Here is an 18,623-nt window from a genome sequence, read left to right on the forward strand (position 1 = left end):
CCTCCCTTCTTCCCTCCCTCTCTCTATGCCTCTGCCTCTCAAATAAATAAATAAATCTTTAAAAATAATAAAGAATTGCTATCTTAAAGCAAACCAAAAAAACCCACATTCAATTATCCATAAACACTAGGTATGCTAACTGGTAAGCTCACTGTTTTCCAATGGGGCCACCATCTCTTAGTTTAAATTTTTGGCTCAAGCGTGACTCCTATATCTATGCTGTATTTAAATAATGGGAGTGGGCTGTGTTGCAAATAAATGATTTTTTGTTGTTAAAAAAAAATTTAAAAAAAATTTTTTTTTGCTAAATTTACTTTTGGGGCTCAATTCTACAGAAAAAAAAAAAAAAACACAAAAATTAAATAGCTACATCTCCCAGGAAGAGACCACTTATCTGAATTACATTTCTGATTATTCAAAATAAGGTTTTTGGGGCTAGCGCTGTGGCATAGCAGGTTAACCGTAGCCTGCAGTGCTGGCATCCCATGTGGGCACCGGTTTGAGTCCCAGATGCTCCACTTACAATCCAGCTCCCTGCCAATGTGCTCGGAAAAGCAGTGGAAGATGATTCAAGTCCCTGGGTCCCTGCACTCATGTGGAAAACCTGGAAGAAGCTCCTGGCTCCTGGCTTTGGCCTGGCACAGCCCTAGCTGTTGCAGATGTTTGGGGAGTGAACCAGCGGTTGGAAAATCTCTCTGTGTAACTACTTTCTCTCTGTAGCACTACTTCTCTTCTTCTTCTTCTTCTTCTTTTTTTGACAGAGTGGATAGTGAGAGAGAGACAGAGAGAAAGGTCTTCCTTTTTGCCGTTGGTTCACCCTCCAATGGCCGCCGCGGCCGGTGCATCTCGCTGATCCGAAGCAAGGAGCCAGGTGCTTCTCCTGGTCTCCCATGGGGTGCAGGGCCCAAGGACTTGGGCCATCCTCCACTGCACTCCCTGGCCACAGCAGAGAGCTGGCCTGGAAGAGGGGCAACCGGGATAGAATCTGGCGCCCCAACCGGGACTAGAACCCGGTGTGCCGGCGCCGCAAGGCGGAGGATTAGCCTGTTAAGCCACGGCGCCGGCCAACTTTTCAAATAAATAAATCAATCTTAAAAAAAAAAAAAAAAGGTTCTTGTTTCAGCAAACCAGACATAGGAATAACTCAGAAAACCTACCGTTGACTTAATGTTGGATGCTGTAGCACATGCTTCAGCCAGGTGCTTCTTATCACATTTCGAAGTTCATGGTTATTGCGAGCTGATAACACTCCAACTACCACATCATAGTGACTAGATTTCCACTGAGGTAATAAAGCTGATTGATCTAGAAATAAGCAAAAATAAATTAGAAATAGGTCATGCCTCAGTAACCTCAATATGTAACATTAAAGAAAGTTTGTTATAATAGGCTTAGGTTTACAGAAAATACAAAGAAAAAATTTTAAAAGTTGGAAGCATTCCCACTGAGATCCAGAACCAGACAAGGATGTCCACTCTCACCATTACTATTCACATAGTCCTGGAAGTTTTAGTCAGAGTCATTAGGAAACAAAAAGAAATCAAAGGGATACAAATTGGGAAGGAGGAAGTCAAACTATCCCAATTTGCAGATGACATGATTTTATATATAGGGGATCTAAAAGACTCTACTAAGAGACTATTGGAATTCATAAAAGAGTTTGGTAAAGGGGCAGGAAGCACAAAAATCAACAGCCTTTGTATATACAGACAATGCTACAGTTGAGAAAGAACTTTTTTTTTATGATTTATTTTATTTATTTGAAATACAGAGTCACAGAGAGAGGTAAAACCAGAGAGAGAAAGAGAGAGGTCTTCTGTCTGCTGGTTCACTCTCCAAATGGCTGCAATGGCCGAAGTTGCACCAATCCAAAGCCAGGAGCTTCTTCCGGGTCTCCCACACAAGTGCAGGGGCCCAAGGACTCTTCTACTGCTTTCCTAGGCCATAGCAGAGAGCTGAATTGGAAGAAGAGCCGCTAGGACTCGAACCAGTGTCCATATGGGATGCTGGCACTTCAGGTCAGGGCTTTAACCTACTGTGCTCAGAGCCAGCCTTGAGAAAGAACTTCTAAGATCAATTTCACTCACAATAGCTACAAAAAATTAAATACCTTGGAATAAATTTAACCAAGGACTTCAAAGATCTCTATAATGAAAATTAAAAAAAACATTTAAGAAACAGAAGATATTAAAAAAATGGAAAAACCTTCCATGTTCATGAATTAGAAGAATCAATAGCATCAAAATGTCCATACTACCGAAAGCAATATACAATTTGATTCCAATCAAAATACCAAGGACATTCTTCTCAAATCTAGAAAAAAAAGATACTAAAATTCATATGGAAATACAGGAGATTCCAAATAGCTAAAGCAATTTTATACAACAAAAAGGCATCACAATACCAGATCAAGACATACACAGGGCAGTTATAATCAAAACAGCCTAGTACTAGCAAAAAATATATGAGTAGACCAATAGAACAGAACAGAAACTCCAGAAATCAACCCATGTATCTATATCCAACTTGGACAAAGGAGCTAAAATCAATCCCTGGAATAAGGAGTCTCTTCAACAAATAGTTCTGGGAAAACTGGATCTCCACATACAGAAGTATGAAGCAAAGCCGGCGCCGTGGCTTAACAGGCTAATCCTCCGCCTTGCGGCGCCGGCACACCGGGTTCTAGTCCCGGTCGGGGCACCGATCCTGTCCCGGTTGCCCCTCTTCCAGGCCAGCTCTCTGCTGTGGCCAGGGAGTGCAGTGGAGGATGGCCCAAGTGCTTGGGTCCTGCACCCCATGGGAGACCAGGAGAAGCACCTGGCTCCTGCCATCGGAACAGTGCGGTGCGGCGGCCATTGGAGGGTGAACCAATGGCAAAAAGGAAGACCTTTCTCTCTATCTCCCTCTACTGTCCACTCTGCCTGTCAAAAATTTAAAAAAAAAAAAAAAAGTATGAAGCAAGACCCCTATTTTACATGTTATACAAAAATCAACTCAAAATGGACCAAAGACATAAATCTACAACCTGATACCATCAAATTATTAGAGAACATTAAGGAACCCTACAAGACAATGGCATAGGCAAAGACTTCTTGGAAAAGACACCACAGACACAGGCAATCAAAGCCAAAATTGACAAATGGGATTACATCGAGCTGAGAAGATTCTGTACTGCAAAAGAAACACTCGGCAAAGTGAACAGGCAACTGACAGAATGGGAGAAAATATCAGCAAACTATGCAACTAATAAAAGTCAACAACCACTCAACTGCCACAAAACAAAGAACCCAGTTAAGAAATGGGCAAAGAACTTTAACAGGCATTTTTCAAAAGAGGAAATTCAAATGGCCAACAGACACATGAAAAAATGCTCAGGATCACCAGCCATCAGGGAAATGCAAATCAAAACCACAATGAGGTTTCACCTCATCCCAGTCAGAATGGCCTTCACAGAAATCAACAAATGCTGCCATGGATGTGGGGGAAAAGGTACCCTCATCCACTGGTGGTGGGAATGTAAACTGATATAACCACTGTAGAAGATAATATGAAGATAGCTCAGAAATTGAATACAGACCTACATATGACCCAGCCATCCCACTCCTGGGAATTTACCCAAAGGAAATGAAATCAGTAGATGAAAGAGTTATCTGTAGCCCCATGTTTATTGCAGTACAATTAACAATATTTAAAATATGGAATCAACCCAGATGTCCATCAACTGAATACTGGATAAAGAAATTATGGGATATGGACACCATGGAACATTACACAACAGTTCAAAAAATGCAATCTTGTCGTTTGCACAAAATGGATGCAACTGGAAAGCATTATACTTAGTGAAATAAGCCAGTCCCAAAAAGACAAATACCATGTTTTTCCTACCTGTGGTAACTAATAGAGCTAAAAAGTTATCTATAGAAGTAAAATTGACACTGATATGCCATGATTTTGAACAACCCTTGTCTCCACTGTTGAAATTTTTTTCATACTATTTGTTGAACTCTTTACTTGGTGTAGGATTAATCTTATGTGTATAAAGTTAATTGAAAATAGATCTTGGTAAAAAATAAGAATGGGAATAGAAGGAGGAGGAGGAAGAAGGGTGGGACTGCAGGCAGGAGGGAGGATAGGGTGAGAAGAATCACTGTGTTCCGAACTTTGTATATTTGAAATATATGAAGTCTGTATACCTTAAATAAAAGGTTTCTAGGTAACAAAAATAATTTCATCACCCATAAACCCAGGATGTGTTTAATCTAGCAAATAAGATGCCAGTTATGAGTAAGGTTAGGATTTGGCCAGCAGGTTCTTTTAATTATTATTTTAAAGATTTATTTATTTGAAAGTCAGAGTTAAAGAGTGGGAGAGAGAGAGTGGGAGAGAGAAAGCGAGCAAGCAAGCGTGTGCTCTTTCATCCCCTGGTCTATTTCCCAGATGGCCACAACTGCCAGGGCTGGGGCCAGGCTGAAGCCAGGAGCCAAAAGCTTCTTCCAGCTCTCTGTTAGGCACAGAGGCCAAACATTTGGGCCATCTTCCACTGCTTTTTCCAGGCCAGTAGCAGGTAGCTAGATTGGAGGTGGAGCAGCCAGGACACAAACCAGCACCCATATGAGTTCCTAGCATTGCAGGCAGCAGCTTCACCCACCATACCACAACACGGGCCTCTGGTTTGGCAGTTAACACATCAGTTGAGACCACTGGCATCCCATGTCAGACTGCCTAGGTTTAAATCCTGGCTCTGCTCCCAATTCTAGCTTCCTGCTTATGCAGACTCTGGGAGGCAATGATAATGGTTCAAGTAGTTCGATCCCTGCCACCCAGGAAGGAGACCTGGATTGAGTTTCCAGCTCTCAGCATTGGCCTGGCACAGCCCCAGCTATTGAGGGCATTTGGGCAGTAAACCAGCAAATGAGAGTTTTCTCTCTCTCTAATAAATAAAAATTTTTAAAGACACTAGTTAGGGCTGGCGCCATGGCTCAACAGGCTAATCCTCCGCCTAGCGGCGCTGGCACACTGGGTTCTAGTCCCGGTCGGGGTGCCGGATTCTGTCCCGGTTGCCCCTCTTCCAGGCCAGCTCTCTGCTATGGCCCAGGAGGGCAGTGGAGGATGGCCCAAGTGCTTGGGCCCTGCACCCCATGGGAGACCAGGAGGAGGCACCTGGCTCCTGGCTTCAGATTGGCACAGCACACTGGCTGTAGCAGCCATTTGGGGGGGTGAACCAACAGAAGGAAGACCTTTCTCTCTGTCTAACTCTGCCTAAAAAAAATAGAAAATAAAAAAAATTTAAAAAAAAAAAAGGTAATGTGACATAAACAGAATTGTAGGTGGTAACAGTCCATTAGCCCACAGTTAGAATCTTGGCAACTACAAAATAAGTTATAATACTTCTCACAAAGCTCTTGTAAACATTAACTGAGATGATATGAATAATGATTCTGGTTTGGTATTAGGCAACAGCAATTAACAATTACAAAAGATGTGGTATAAAAGGTGAGGTCTACATTAATGTTCATTATTAAGCTTAGAGGATGAAGTTGTAGGACTTCTTTACTGGGAAGTATCAGAACTTCATTTATGTCAAAAACTCTGCAGCCTGCAAACCTTGTATTCCCTACTAAATATGCTAAAGAATGAAGGAAGAGGAGCAACATTCTTAGCAACAAAACAAAAAAATCAAGTAACAAGTCATGTGAATGACTCAATTTTTTACTGTCGTAAGCTCCAATGGGTAGGATTACATTTCAATTTCTAAAACTTGTCCTTAGAAGACAGAAAAATAGTTTGTCCTTGTTTTTATCACCAATTTTAAGGCTTGAGAGCCACATAATTATATATGGCTCTGATGGGAAATCCATTTCATCTTTCTTTAGTGGTAGGAAATGATCCAAAATATCTCCAAAAATACATTATTGAAGGCCAGAGATCTTTACTACATTAGCTGCAATGTTTTTATATGACACAGAATCCAGGTAGTCAGTCTAATACATAACAAAGACAGGCTGCTATGTTTTCAAAGGACCAATTAAAATTAACAAAATCAGGGAACAGTGTCTTACACTAGGCTAATTTTAAAAGATTACTTTATAACAACAGGGACACAGGAATTTTTGCATAGATATCTTATTTTCTATCATAGATATATTTTAATTCGAAGTTGTATAGAGCTATGTTATTTCATCCTACTGTGAGTCTTGTACCAAAATGAGTTCTTTCACAAGTTGAATTAATCTTTAATGTAAATCTAAATTTTCATGGTTAAGCTTAATACATATTTATTGAACACTTAATGTATGCTAAGTATTACATACACAGTATAACAATGCTCACAGCCCTGTGAAGGAGCTATTTATTGAACAAATGAAACAGGCACACGGAATTCCTAACTTGTCCTAAGCTGAAGAGCTAGTAAATGGCTGGGCTGAGATCTAATCCCAGGCAAATTAACTCCGGTCTTCATCACTGTTCTACGCTATACTAGACAGCTTAATGGAGCTTATCTAAATTCTGATCTCTTTATCGCTAACAGCAGTTCAAGTGGTCAATTAGCGATAATCGGATCACTGATGATGATGGTCAGCTCACTCATTTTGTTTGAATTTATGACCCAGCAACATTTTTTCTCAGACACATAACTAATGAAAGCTCTATCTATTGCTGAAACTCTAAATGAGCCTGACTTTGGAGAATTTAGATACTAACATAACATTGATAATGACATGTCTCTCCCTAATTTTTTAGCGGAGAAATAGGTGCATTCTAGTGACAGGAGAGAGGCAAACACAGTCAGCAGCAGTCCTGACACTGTTGCACATCAGCATGCTCCTCAGGAGGAAGTTATTAAAACCTTTATGCCTCCGTTTCTTAATCAGAGAAAACAGATACAAAAGCCCCTCTCCTCTTTTAAAAGATTTATTTATTTCAAAGGTAGAGTTAAAGAGACAGAGTGAGAGACTCATTGATTCACTTCCCAAAGGGCCACAACAGCCAGGCCACAGCCAGGAGCTTGAAACTCCATCCAGGTAGCCGACATGAGTGGCAGGGGCCTGAGCACTCTTCTGTTCTTCCAGATGCATCAGCAGAGAGCTAGATCGGAAGTGGAGCAGCCAGGACCTGAAGAGGCGCTCACATGGGATGCCAGCATCACAGATGGCAGCTTAACCTGCTGCACCATAACACTGGTCCCATGTGTTTAGATACTCTATTACATCTTCAAAATGCCTTCTCAAAAGATTAAAAGCTGGGGCCGGCCTTGTGGCACAACAGATTAAGCTGCAGCTTGTGGTGCCCACATATAGGGTGCTTGGAGTCCTGGACTCACAGTTCTGATTCAGCTTCCTGCCAATGTGCCTAGGAAGGCAGCCCTGTCACCCATGTCGGAGACCCCAATGGAGTTCCTTTGGCTTGGCCCAGACCTGGCTGTTGCAGTCCTCTTGGGAGTGAACAAGCAGACAGAAGATCTCTCTTTATCTCTCTGTCCCTCTGCTTTCCAAATAAATTTAAAAAAAGAAATAGATTAAAAGCTACAAAAAGACAAAAATTACATTTACCCAAAATGCCTCATTTATCTATCATCAGAAAACAAGGTAGGAGGGTTTGGGCTATTAGCCTAGTGACGAAGACATCCTTGTCCACATCAGAGTGCCTGGGTTCAATTCCAAGCTCTAGCTCCTGACACGAGGTTCTGGTCAGTGTAGATTCTAGGAGGCAGCAGTGATGCTCAAGTAATTGGGTCCCTGCCACCTACACAGGAGCCCTGGATGGTGATCCTGGCTTCACCCTAACCTGGCCCCAGCTGTTGCAAGGAACCTGGGCAGTGAATCAGCTGATGGGAACACTCTCTGTTTGCCTCTCAAATAAATAAAACTTTAAAAAGAAAATAAAGTTGCTGAACAAAAAAATTTTCAAAAACACTGAAACATCCTTCTTAATGCCAAATATTTATCTTTTTGATGAATGAAATCATTTAGAAATAGACTGCATGGTACACAATTTAACCTTTTCTTGATGACTCAAAATCTCCATGAAAATTTCTCAAATCGATCCCTTTCTCACCATTAATTTTAGCTACTGCTTCAGTTCAGACTGTCACCATTCATCTGGACTAGCACAAGAGTATCTTAACTGGTTTCTCCCCAATTTCTCCATCTTACTGCCAAATAAGATTTTTCTAAAAATAAGCAAATAAATACAAAGAGAACCATGTGGCATGTGAAAATCCCTTGGATTACAGATGCAAACTACTTTTTGATCTTCTTCCACCTCTGCCACTGTCAGTCTTCCCTGCTTGTAATCCCGGTCTAAGCTGCTTCTGTTCACCTGCTCCTCTCTCTATGCATTTCTCTCTTTCTTGCAGAGAGGTACAAGGCCTCTCAGAGAAATAATACTTCCAGATATACTAAGGCCAGACTGCAGAGGAAATATTCTTCTACCACAAATATAAATTGGCCCTGTAGATGCCGAGGTCTATGTTACACAGTATAAAACCCAAAGTGGATCCTTAATAAATGCCTGTGTAAGTTTCTAGACCCCCTTAACAATTTGGGTCTATACTCCCCTTATCCTTTGTTCTATGTTGCAGGCACAGGGTACCTAGTTTGATGCTGGTGTCTGGAAACAGGAAAAAGGAAGGAAGGGGCTACAAAAAAAAAAAAGATTTAAAACTAAGAAGCAAACATGAGACAAAAGGACAAAGCAGTTCACAAAAGAAAGATATGTGTGTGTGTATATATATATATGCATGTATATACGGTCAACAAAACTACGGAAAAATGTTCAGCTTCACTAGGAATCAAATCTATATTAGCAGTAAGATATCAATTTTATCTTACATTCAAACTGCCATATGTCTCCTTACGTGATAATAACCGGGCAGGCACTGTGGCGTAGCGGGTAAAGCTGCTGCCTGCAGTGCTGGCATCCCAATTGGGCGCCGGTTTGAGTCCTGGCTGCTCCACTTCCGATCCAGCTCTCTGCTCTGGCCTGGGAAAGCAGTAGAAAATGGCCTAAGTTCTTGGGCCCCTGCACCCATGTGGGAGACCCAGAGTCAGCTCCTGGCTCCTGGCTTTGGATCGACTCAGTTCTGGTCGTTGCAGCCAGTTGGGGAGTGAATCAGTGGGTGGAAGACCTCTCTTGCTTGTTCTGCCTTTGCTTCTCTGTAACTCTGCCTTTCAAATAAATAAATAAATAAATAAATCTTTTTTAAAAAAGATAATAACCAAATGATAGGTACATTAAGGAAATGTTGATAGTGATTTCAAAAATAGCTACTGCAATTTGTCAGTATACATCAAATACCCTAGAATGGTATCTTTTTCCAACAAGTCAGTATCTGAGGACCTACTTTAAAGAAATAATCCGTGATGAAGTTAAGGCCCTCTACTTACCACAGTGTTCCGTATTAACACTGAAAAATTGTAAGCTACATCAATGCACAAGAAAATTACACCAGTTAAATAACTTATGGCGCATTTACATGATAGGCAACTACACAGCCATTAAAATGATGTTGGAAGCACATCATTAAATATTACTCTACATCAAATTAAGTCAGAAAAACAGGCTATATGGATGATGCACATACTGTCTGGTATATATATATAAAGTACAAAAGACAAGCCTCTGTGGGAGAGCAGGACGGTTACCACCCCTGGCAGTGAGGAAAGGGAGCGTGAGGGAGCTTCTGGGCACTGGCAGCTTTCTTTTAAATCTGGGTGCTGATTAGTTGGGTGCGTGAAAAGACACCAAGCTGACAATGACATGCATTTACTGTACATCAGTCACATTTTAAGATTATTTCCCTCAAAACATTATATGAATGTGCTTTAGATGGATTTTTTTTTAATTTCAAATGTTTCTACAAAGAACTTTTTTTACTTTTATAAGAAAAAAATGTAAACAACATGGCCATCAAGGCATGTAAGCAAATGTTTAATAGGTGAACAATTCATTCATATTCTTTTGATTCATTCATTCCAGCTTCTGACCATCTCCTATATTCACCATTCTAGACGGCCTAGACATAGCAGTAAACCAAGTCTTCAACAGTCAGGAACAGTTCACAAGCCCAAGCAAGCTCCCCAGGGGCACAGCCCCTTCTGTGCTTGAAGACTTATGTGATATAACCCGAGAGTCTGGCAACCTGCAAAGTGCTGATGAGAGTGGATGTTCCAAAGTACATTAAAGTGCAAGGGAGGCTGACTTCAAAACTAATTGTTCAAAAACATGCCCAGACCGTGTTAAAAATCAGACCAAAACTCCACGTTCATGTGCATGCTCTGAGATGACATCAAACCCAAACAGGCAGAAATCTTGAAAATGAGGAAAACGTGCACGCCCACTGCAGATCTACTGACAAGGATGAGGACAGTCATGACGCACACAACCACGGTGTGCTCTTGTCGATCTCGAAGATACCTCCAGAACCACATCAAGCATAGGCGTCCGCTACCATCACAACACCATTCCTCCCTGAAAGTCATGCAGTGTTTACTATGGGTCAGATACTGTTCTGGGTGTGTTATTAATTGAATCCTCACAATTATCCTATGAGATCATCATTTTATAAATGAGGAAACTGAAGCAGAGAGACACAATTAGCATACAAGGATAATTTTGGAAGAATCAGCCCTGGGCAAAACTGCAAAGCAAGCTCAATTTGTCTTTGACCTCCTACTCGCCCTAGATCTATTTCCATCCAACAGACAGCGAGCCCCCTGAAAGCATAACACCTGACATCCAGGTATTTTTTGAGTGGATATGTTCTTTTCCTTTCTCTTGGTTTCCTTCTTTCCAAATATCCTAGAAAGAAATGCCTTTTTTTCACATCAGTTTTCTTTTCTTCTTAAAACATTTTCATTAATAATTGAAAGGCAGGCAGGCAGAGATTTCCCATCCACTGGTTGACTCCCAAACGCCTGTAACAGCAGGCACTGGGCAAGACTCAATCCATGTCTCCACATGGGTGGCAAGGACCCAATCACTTGAGCCATCACCTGCTGCCTTCCAGGGTGCACGTTAGTTGGAAGCCAGCAGAGGGTAGAGAAGGGACTCTCAATGTAGGCACTCCAACTTAGAATAAGGTGTACTAAGCAGTGTCTTCACCACTATGCCAAATGCCTGCCCGCTCACATCATTTTTCTACATTAACCATCAAAAGAATCCTGCTGAGGCACTGCCCCAAACCAGTATGTTGTAATGAAATTCTATATTCATATTCCCCAGACCAACGGCTACCTTCCCCACCATTTTCCTGTCTTCACACCCAAAGGTGTGTGGGATTTCACAAAAGGAGACTTGCTTCCTCTTCACCAGTTGTTCCAGCTGTTCAACGCAGCTGCTGCATTTGGAAAGTTGCTGATCCTGGTACTAAGGGGACTCACCCCTTTCCTTTCAGTCCCTGCTTAGCCTGCCCCAACCTGACAGCCACCCAATCGTTCTCTATCCTCTTCTATTCTTTTACTTTTCTCCACCATACTTATCACTCTTTGTGATAGCTTTAATTATTTCCTTATGCTCAGTCTTCCCTTCTAAATTGCAAACTGCATGAGGGCAGGTATTTTATCTTGATTACTGCAGTACTCCAATATCTGCTGAATCAACTGCCAACCAGAAGACCTTTTTTAATATTCACGGGCGGTAAATCTCCCTTTCAAAAAACACTGCTATGGCTTAATGGGGCTGAAGACAAAGGCAGAAGAGAAAAAGAACACAGAAGTAAACCTTACAATAGCAATTCAAGGGAAGACTACTTGGCAAAATCTTGGGCTTTCTCTTCCTACTCAGACTTAAAGTGTGGGGTTAAAATGTAACAATATCCAAATGTTTTCATTTAAACATGACAGCACAATAGGAAAAAAGATAAAATTGCAGCAATCAAGATGTCTCTAGTAATTTTAGTTTTGCAAGTACAAGAAGGGGAGTCCGGTGCTGTGGCGTAGCGGGTAAGGCTATTCCACTTCTGATCCAGCTCTCTGCTATGGCCTGAGAAAGCAGTGGAAGATGGCCCACGTGCTTGGGCCCCTGCATCCACGTGGGAGACGCGGAAGAAGATCCTGGCTCCTGGCTTCAGATCAGCCCATCTCCAGCTGTTGCTGCCATTTGGGGAGAGAACCAGTAGATGGAAGATTCTCTCTCTGACTCTGTCTAAATAATCTTTAAAAAAAGAAAAAGAAAAGCACAAAAAGGGGAAAAAAGGAAAATCAGGAGTTCATAAAGTTTAATTCAGAATTAAATAGATTATCTGACCAGATGCACAGTATCCATTCAAGTCACAGTTAATGTATACAGCTAGTACTGCACTTCTCTATTTATTATCCTGTCCTTTTCTAAATGGTCTACTCGTTACTTTAATCTAGCAAGTCTAACTGGACGGCAGATAAAGGCATCAGCCAAACATTAAGGGAGTAGGGAAAACTTGTCTCAAACTAAGAAACCTTAGAGGTGGGGTTTTTGTCTTTCCATTGAACTACGGAAGACTAGTTAAGGTCATAAATATCAAAAGGATGTTCTACAAGTAGATTCCAGTAGAGCTCATGCAAAAAAAAAAAAAAAAAAAGAGAGAAAAAGAAGTCTATAAGGCACAAATTCAGCAGACATTACCAAGCATTTTATATATATGGCACTCTTAGTTCAGCTTACAAAAACAAAGCCCCGACCTGCAAACAGCTTGAATGCACTAACACTGTACTTCGATGAAATAATTTAAATAGTGTTTAGTTCTATTCAGGTCACACAAGCAGCCTTTTCAAAGTGCTAGTGGTCTGCCTAGTAGGAAAAGACTTACCAAAAACAGTCCCAATATAATCTCATGTATCAGTGAGACTGTTTTGAGAACAGCCAAGTACTCTACTTGTAAGTTAAGGCATAGAGCCATCTGCTGAGCTGCAAATACTCAATGTTAACTTCTAAACTTTAACACCGTTAAAGTTTAAACAACTGTTTGGGGAAAAAGTGCTAACAGGAAAATATCCCAGTGCACTTAAAAAGCAAAATGACTATTAGTCATCTCTAAAACAGCTGTCAAGGTTTCTTTGCATGTCCCAGGGCAAGCCCTTAAAAAGAAGAAAAACCTGTCGTTCAGGGTGGTGGAACCCGCTAATAAAACAGTGCAATGGGCGCCTGCTGTGGGCAAAGCGTTCTTTTAGGCTATGAACCTTACAGGAACAAAGATTTCACTCCCACAGAGATTACGCTTTAAAGCAAATGGGCGTGATTTCCACGTGTACTTCATGATTGGAACCGAACGCGCAGGAACGACTCCACTCAAAAGCCCTGCCCCATTTCACGTCTCGATTTGTTTAACCGACTTCCATCGTCATCCAAGAACACCAGATTATCCTCGTAGCAACACCATTCCTTAAAAGCAAACACCTGGCCACCTTTTCGCACACGCAGACATGCCCCCACGGCATCAACGGCTTCAAGTCTGCACCGAGTAAAAAGACCCACCACTTGCAGACGGAAACCCCAACTGGCGAGCCCGGGCTCGCAGGCAGCGGCGCCGGCGGCTGCAGGGCACCCGGGGCTCTGGTCCCGGCGGCAGTGGGGCACCGCCGAAGGGCTCGCCGCGGGACCCGTGAGGGGCGCGGGGCGGTGAGGCGCGGCGGCGGGGACACGCGGAGCCCGCCCCGTGGCAACGCTCCGAGAATGAAAAGAGCCGTTTGTCTCGCAGGGGGCCGTCGTGCTCCGTGGCTTCCCGCCCCCTCCAGCCGCTCCCGGCGGGGCTCGGCGGCCCCCAGCTCCGAGCCGGGCCTCCCGCCCCTCGCGGCCACCGGCTCGCCCGCGTCCCAGCGCCTCTCACCTGCGGGGCCGGCCCCGGAGGCGCGGGCGGGCGGCGGGGAGCGCAGCCGCAGCCAGAGGTGCAGCGCGGCCCCGAGCACACACGGGCACAGCAGCACCAGCCAGTTTCGCATTGGCCGCCCCCGCCGGCTCCACCGCGCGCCCCCGCCGCGCGCCGGGCTCTCGGGCGTCCCGGCGGAGAGGGAGGGGATCTGGAAGCGCGGAGACGAGGGGCGGAGGCCGACGCCCGCGCGGCTGCTCCGGACACGCCCGCCCACCCGCCGGCCGCCTTCGGGGATCCTCGCGGCTCCCGGCCCCGCGTCTCAGGTCCCCTAGACCGCAGGCAGCGGCGGGTTCAGCCGGCCGAAGCCCCGCCCACCCCGCTCGGCCTTCCCACTGGCTCCGCCCCCCGTTTGCTCCCGCTCGCCCCTCCCCCTTCTCTCGTGTCCCCACCCACGACCGCCGGCCTGCCGGGAGCTGAAGTCGCGTTCCGGTCCCAGGCAGGGGGCGCGCGGAGAAGTCTGAGGCTCAGAAACCACATTTCCCATAATCCCTGGCACGTGCCGACGTCACAGCGACCGCGGAGGCGAAGCGCGAGGCCCCACAGAGGGCATGCGCAAGCCTACGCTACGTCTCCACCCCGCGGCAGAAGTTAGGTAGTGCGGGGACACCCGGCGCTCAGGCTCCTGCAAAGCCGGGGAGGGAAACGCTGCTGAGGCGAAGGTTGCGGGTCGCCTCCGTGTTGCAGGCGGGCTCAGTAACTCTAGTTTGAGATAGTGCGGCGCTGCCTCTCCCCGGAGGCTCTCTCTCTCGGCCGCCGGCTGTGTGTGTGTGTGTGTTGGGGAGGGGGGAACCCTGCTGACGTGTCCTTGGCCCGGAGAGCTGGCCGCGGCGGCCCGAGTGTGTCAACGTTTTGAGCGGTGAATCACCAGGGATTAGTTCTGGTGCAGTGTGTTCCCGGCTCCTTGCCCGGGCTGTCCTCTAGGAATGCAGGCGAGCGGGGCGGGCAGCGCCCAGGGGACCGCACCACGGCGATGTGGGGAGCGGGGGTGGGATTGCCCGCGCCCCGGTTCGTTGGGAGCCGAGCGTGGGGCCTTCCTCCCGCAGGACGGGGCCGTGGGCTCCGAGGGACCCATGGCGGAGCTTGGGCAGCGCCCCTTGGGGACAAACACGGCCGGCGGTGATGGGGAGGGGGGCTGGCTTATGGGGTGTGTGTGCCCAAGTTACCACAAGTTGTGGGCAAAAAAGATAATTCTATATGGCCCCCCCAAAAGGTTTGTTGAAACAGGGAACTGTAAGATTTTTTTTTTTTTTTTTTTTTTTTGCACAAAAAAGTTTAGAAACCCATGCGGAGTTTTTCCAAACACACAGTACCATGAACTTTCTTAAGATCCCCTGGCACACAAATTGTTGAGAGGTCTGCACTGTAGCACAGCGGGTAAAGTCGCCACCTGCAGTGCCAGCATCCCATATGGGCGCCAGTTTGAGTCCCAGCTGCTCCACTTCCGATCCAGCTCTCTGCTATGGCCTGGGAAAGCAGTGGAAGTTAGCCCAAATGATTCGACCACTGCACCCGCGTGGGAGACTGGGTAGAAGCTCCTGGCTCCTGGCTTCAGATTGGCCCAGTCATTTGGGGCAGTGATCCAGCCGACGGAAGATCTCTCTCAGCCTCTGCCTCTCTGTAACTCCGCCTTTCAGAAACAAAAACAAAACCAAGCAAACCAAAAAATAGTGGTTGCCAGAAAATCCACCTAAACACCTCAAACTGGCGTTAAAGGACAAAAAGGTATTTTATTCCAAAAGTCACTGAACACTCCAATGGTAAACCTCCCAGGCACTGTCCCCCTAGGCTCACTGAACGGTAATTTACTTTCAGCAAAGCAACCCGCTGTTGAAATGACTGTGGTTGGTTGGCAAACTGTCTACTGTTACGGTCTTTAATTTTTTTTTTTTAAGATTTATTTATTTACTTGAAAGAGAGTTACACACAGAGAGAAGGAGAGGCAGAGAGAAAGGTCTTCCATCTGCTGGTTCACTCCCCAGTTAGCTGCAACGGCTGGAGCTCCTCCAATCCAAAGCCAGGAGCCAGGTGCTTCCTCCTGGTCTCCCATGTGGGTGCAGGGCCCAAGCACTTGGGCCATCCTCCACTGCCCTCCCGGGCCACAGCAGAGAACTGGACTGGAAGAGGAGCAACTGGGACTAGAACCCGGGGTGCCGGCACCTCAGTTGGAGGATTAACCTAGTGAGCTGCAGCGCCGGCCCAAAACTTTTTTTTTTTTTAATATTTACTTATTTATTTGAAAGAGTTACATGAGAGAGAAGGAGAGGCAGAGAGAGAGAGAGTTCTTCCATCCGCTGGTTCACTCCCCAGTTGGCCACAATGGCTGGAGCTGCACTGATCCAAAGCCAGGAGCCAGGAGCTTCTTCTGGGTCTCCCATGTGGATGCAGGGGCCCAAGGACTTGGGCCATCTTCTACTGCTTTCCCAGGCCATAGCAGAGAGCTGGATCGGAAGTGGAGCAGCTGGGACTTGAACTGGTGCCCATATGGTATGCCAGCACTGTAGGCAGCGGCTTTACTGGCTACACCACAGCGTCAGCCCCTCCAAAACTCTTAAAACAATCATTTAAAAAATATTTATTTATTTGAAAGGCAGAATTAAAGAGAGGGAGAGACAGAGGGAGAACAAGCTTCCATCTGCTGGTTCATTCCCAAACAGCTGTAACAACCAGGGATAGGCCAGGCTGAAACTAGGAGCCAGGAGTTCTTTCGGAGCCTCCCATGTGGGTGGCAAGGGCCCAAGTACTTGGGCCATCTTCTGCTGTTTTCCCAGGTACGTTAGCAGTTGGATCAGAAAGTGGAGCAGCTGGGACAGGAACCAGTGTCTATATGGAATGCTGGCATCTTAAGCCACTGGACCACAACACAGGTCCCCAATAATCATTTCCCACTCACAATTTCTGTAGGTCAGGAATTTGGAAGCTCTGTGCTGGTCCAGGGTCTCTCATAAAGTTGCAGACAGATGTCCCCTAGGGCTGTAGTGACCTGAGGCTTGACTGGAGACTCCACCTTCTCAGTCCTTACTTGGTAGGTGCTCCAGTGCCTTCTCTGAGGAAGCCTTGGAAGGCACACACTCCTGCGGCAGTCTGCTGGTCCCCAGAGCAGCCCTGATAGACCGTGGGGCCACACAAGGGTGCGAACACCGGGAGGCGAGGCTCACTGGGCCCCCGCAGTGTCACACAACTTTCAGAAACACTGCTCTCTACAGTTTTGGGACTCTTCAGGGCCCTAAAGACAGGAAGGAACAGTTTCTCCTCCTCGTGGGAAACATGGAAATAAAAAGTCTGTGATCCTCGTGGGCAGATGTCACCGGGATCTGCACACCTCCTTTCCGGAGCTGGTGCAAGAAGGAAAGACACTATGTAGGGCCTGCACTTCTGTTAGAGATTCCTGTTTGTTTAGAGTTTATGCTTTGTTTTTTACACCTCAGTTACTGAAATCACCAAGAAAGTAATAATTGGGGTCACAAAGGGTATATTACTTTTATCCTTAGAAAAGGTAGTAGGGACTGGCACTGTGGTGCAGCAGGTTGAAGCCCAGGCCTGTGGCACCAGCATCTTATATGGGTGCTGGTTCGAGTCCTGGCTGTTCTACTTCCAATCCAGCTCCCTGCTGATAGCCTGGGAAAGCAGTAGAAGATGGCCCAAGTCCTTGGGCCCTGCACCCATGTGGGAGACCCAGAAGAAGCTCCTGGCTCCTGACTTCAGATCCACTCAGCTCTGGCTGTTGTGGCCATCTCTCTCTGTCTCTACCTCTCTCTGTAACTGTCTTTCAAATAATTTTTTTAAAAGGTAGTAAATGGCCTCTGTTGCTATCAAAAGCTTATATTTTGAGAGACCGGCATTGTGATACAATGAGTTAAGCTGCTGCCTGTGACATGTGAGCTGTGGTCAAGTTCAGGATGCTCTACTTCCAATCCAACTCCCTGTTAATGTGCCTGGGAAAACAGCAGAAGATGGCCTAAGTACTTAGGCCCCTGCAACTACGTGGGAGACCAAGATGGAGCTCCTGGCACCTGGCTTTGGCCAGGCCCAGCCTTAGTCCTTGCAGCCACTTGGGGAATGAACCAACAGGTGGGAGATTGATCTTCCCTACCGCCCCCATAACTTTGCCTTTCAAATAAGTAAAAATATGGGGCCAGTGCTGTGGTGCAGCGGGTTAAAGCCCTGGCCTGAAGCACCGGCATCCAATGTGGGCACGCGTTCTAGTCCCGGCTGCTCCTCTTCTGATCCAGCTCTCTGCTATGGTCTGGGAAAGCAGTGGAAGATGGTCCAAGTGCTTGCGCCCCTGCATCCACATGGGAGACCCAGAAGAAGCTCCTGGCTCCTGGCTTCAGATCAGCACAGCTCCTGCCATTGTGGCCAACTGGGGAGTGAACCAGCAGATGGAAGACCTCTCTCTGTCTCTACCTCTCTGTGTAACTCTGTTTTTCAAAGAAATAAAAAATAAATCTTTAAAAAATATTTACATTTTGAGTAAAGAATTATAAGGAGTTAATCCAAAAAGAATAATCACCCCTAATTTTGGTTATATCTATTCATTCCAGAATTCTAGTGAGCATATGTTATGTACGCGGCACTTTAGAAATTTTGTTTATTTTCATTTTATATTTGTAAGAGAGAGAGAAAAAGAGAGAGAGAGTGCAAGAGCGCTTCTGCCCATTGGTTCACTCTCCAAATACCTGCAAAAGCTAAGGCTAGACCAGGTCAAAGCCAGAAGCCTGGAACTCCATTTGGGTCTCCCACATGGGTGGCAGGGACCCAAGTACTTTTGAGCTATCATCTG

The 18,623-nt window shown here is 45.6% G+C and overlaps 1 protein-coding gene across 2 annotated transcripts in view; it reads right to left on the reverse strand.

Annotated features, from left to right (window-relative positions):
* B3GALNT2 (beta-1,3-N-acetylgalactosaminyltransferase 2) overlaps window positions 1-14,074 on the reverse strand; it is a 60,708-nt gene extending 46,634 nt beyond the window's left edge. The window contains exons 1-2 of one of the 2 annotated variants that reach the window (XM_062210649.1): window positions 13,802-14,064; window positions 1,158-1,305 (exon numbers count right to left, since the gene is read on the reverse strand). In XM_062210649.1, coding sequence (XP_062066633.1) covers window positions 1,158-1,305; window positions 13,802-13,913 — 260 coding nt within the window. In that variant the 5' untranslated portion in view covers window positions 13,914-14,064. Of the gene's footprint in view, window positions 1-1,157; window positions 1,306-13,801 lie in introns of both variants that reach the window. The other variant, XM_062210650.1, reaches the window with a different exon arrangement.
* Between the last annotated feature and the right edge of the window lie 4,549 nt (window positions 14,075-18,623).

Source organism: Lepus europaeus, chromosome 14 (genome assembly GCF_033115175.1).
Source record: "Lepus europaeus isolate LE1 chromosome 14, mLepTim1.pri, whole genome shotgun sequence".
NCBI classification, from domain to species: domain Eukaryota; kingdom Metazoa; phylum Chordata; class Mammalia; order Lagomorpha; family Leporidae; genus Lepus; species Lepus europaeus.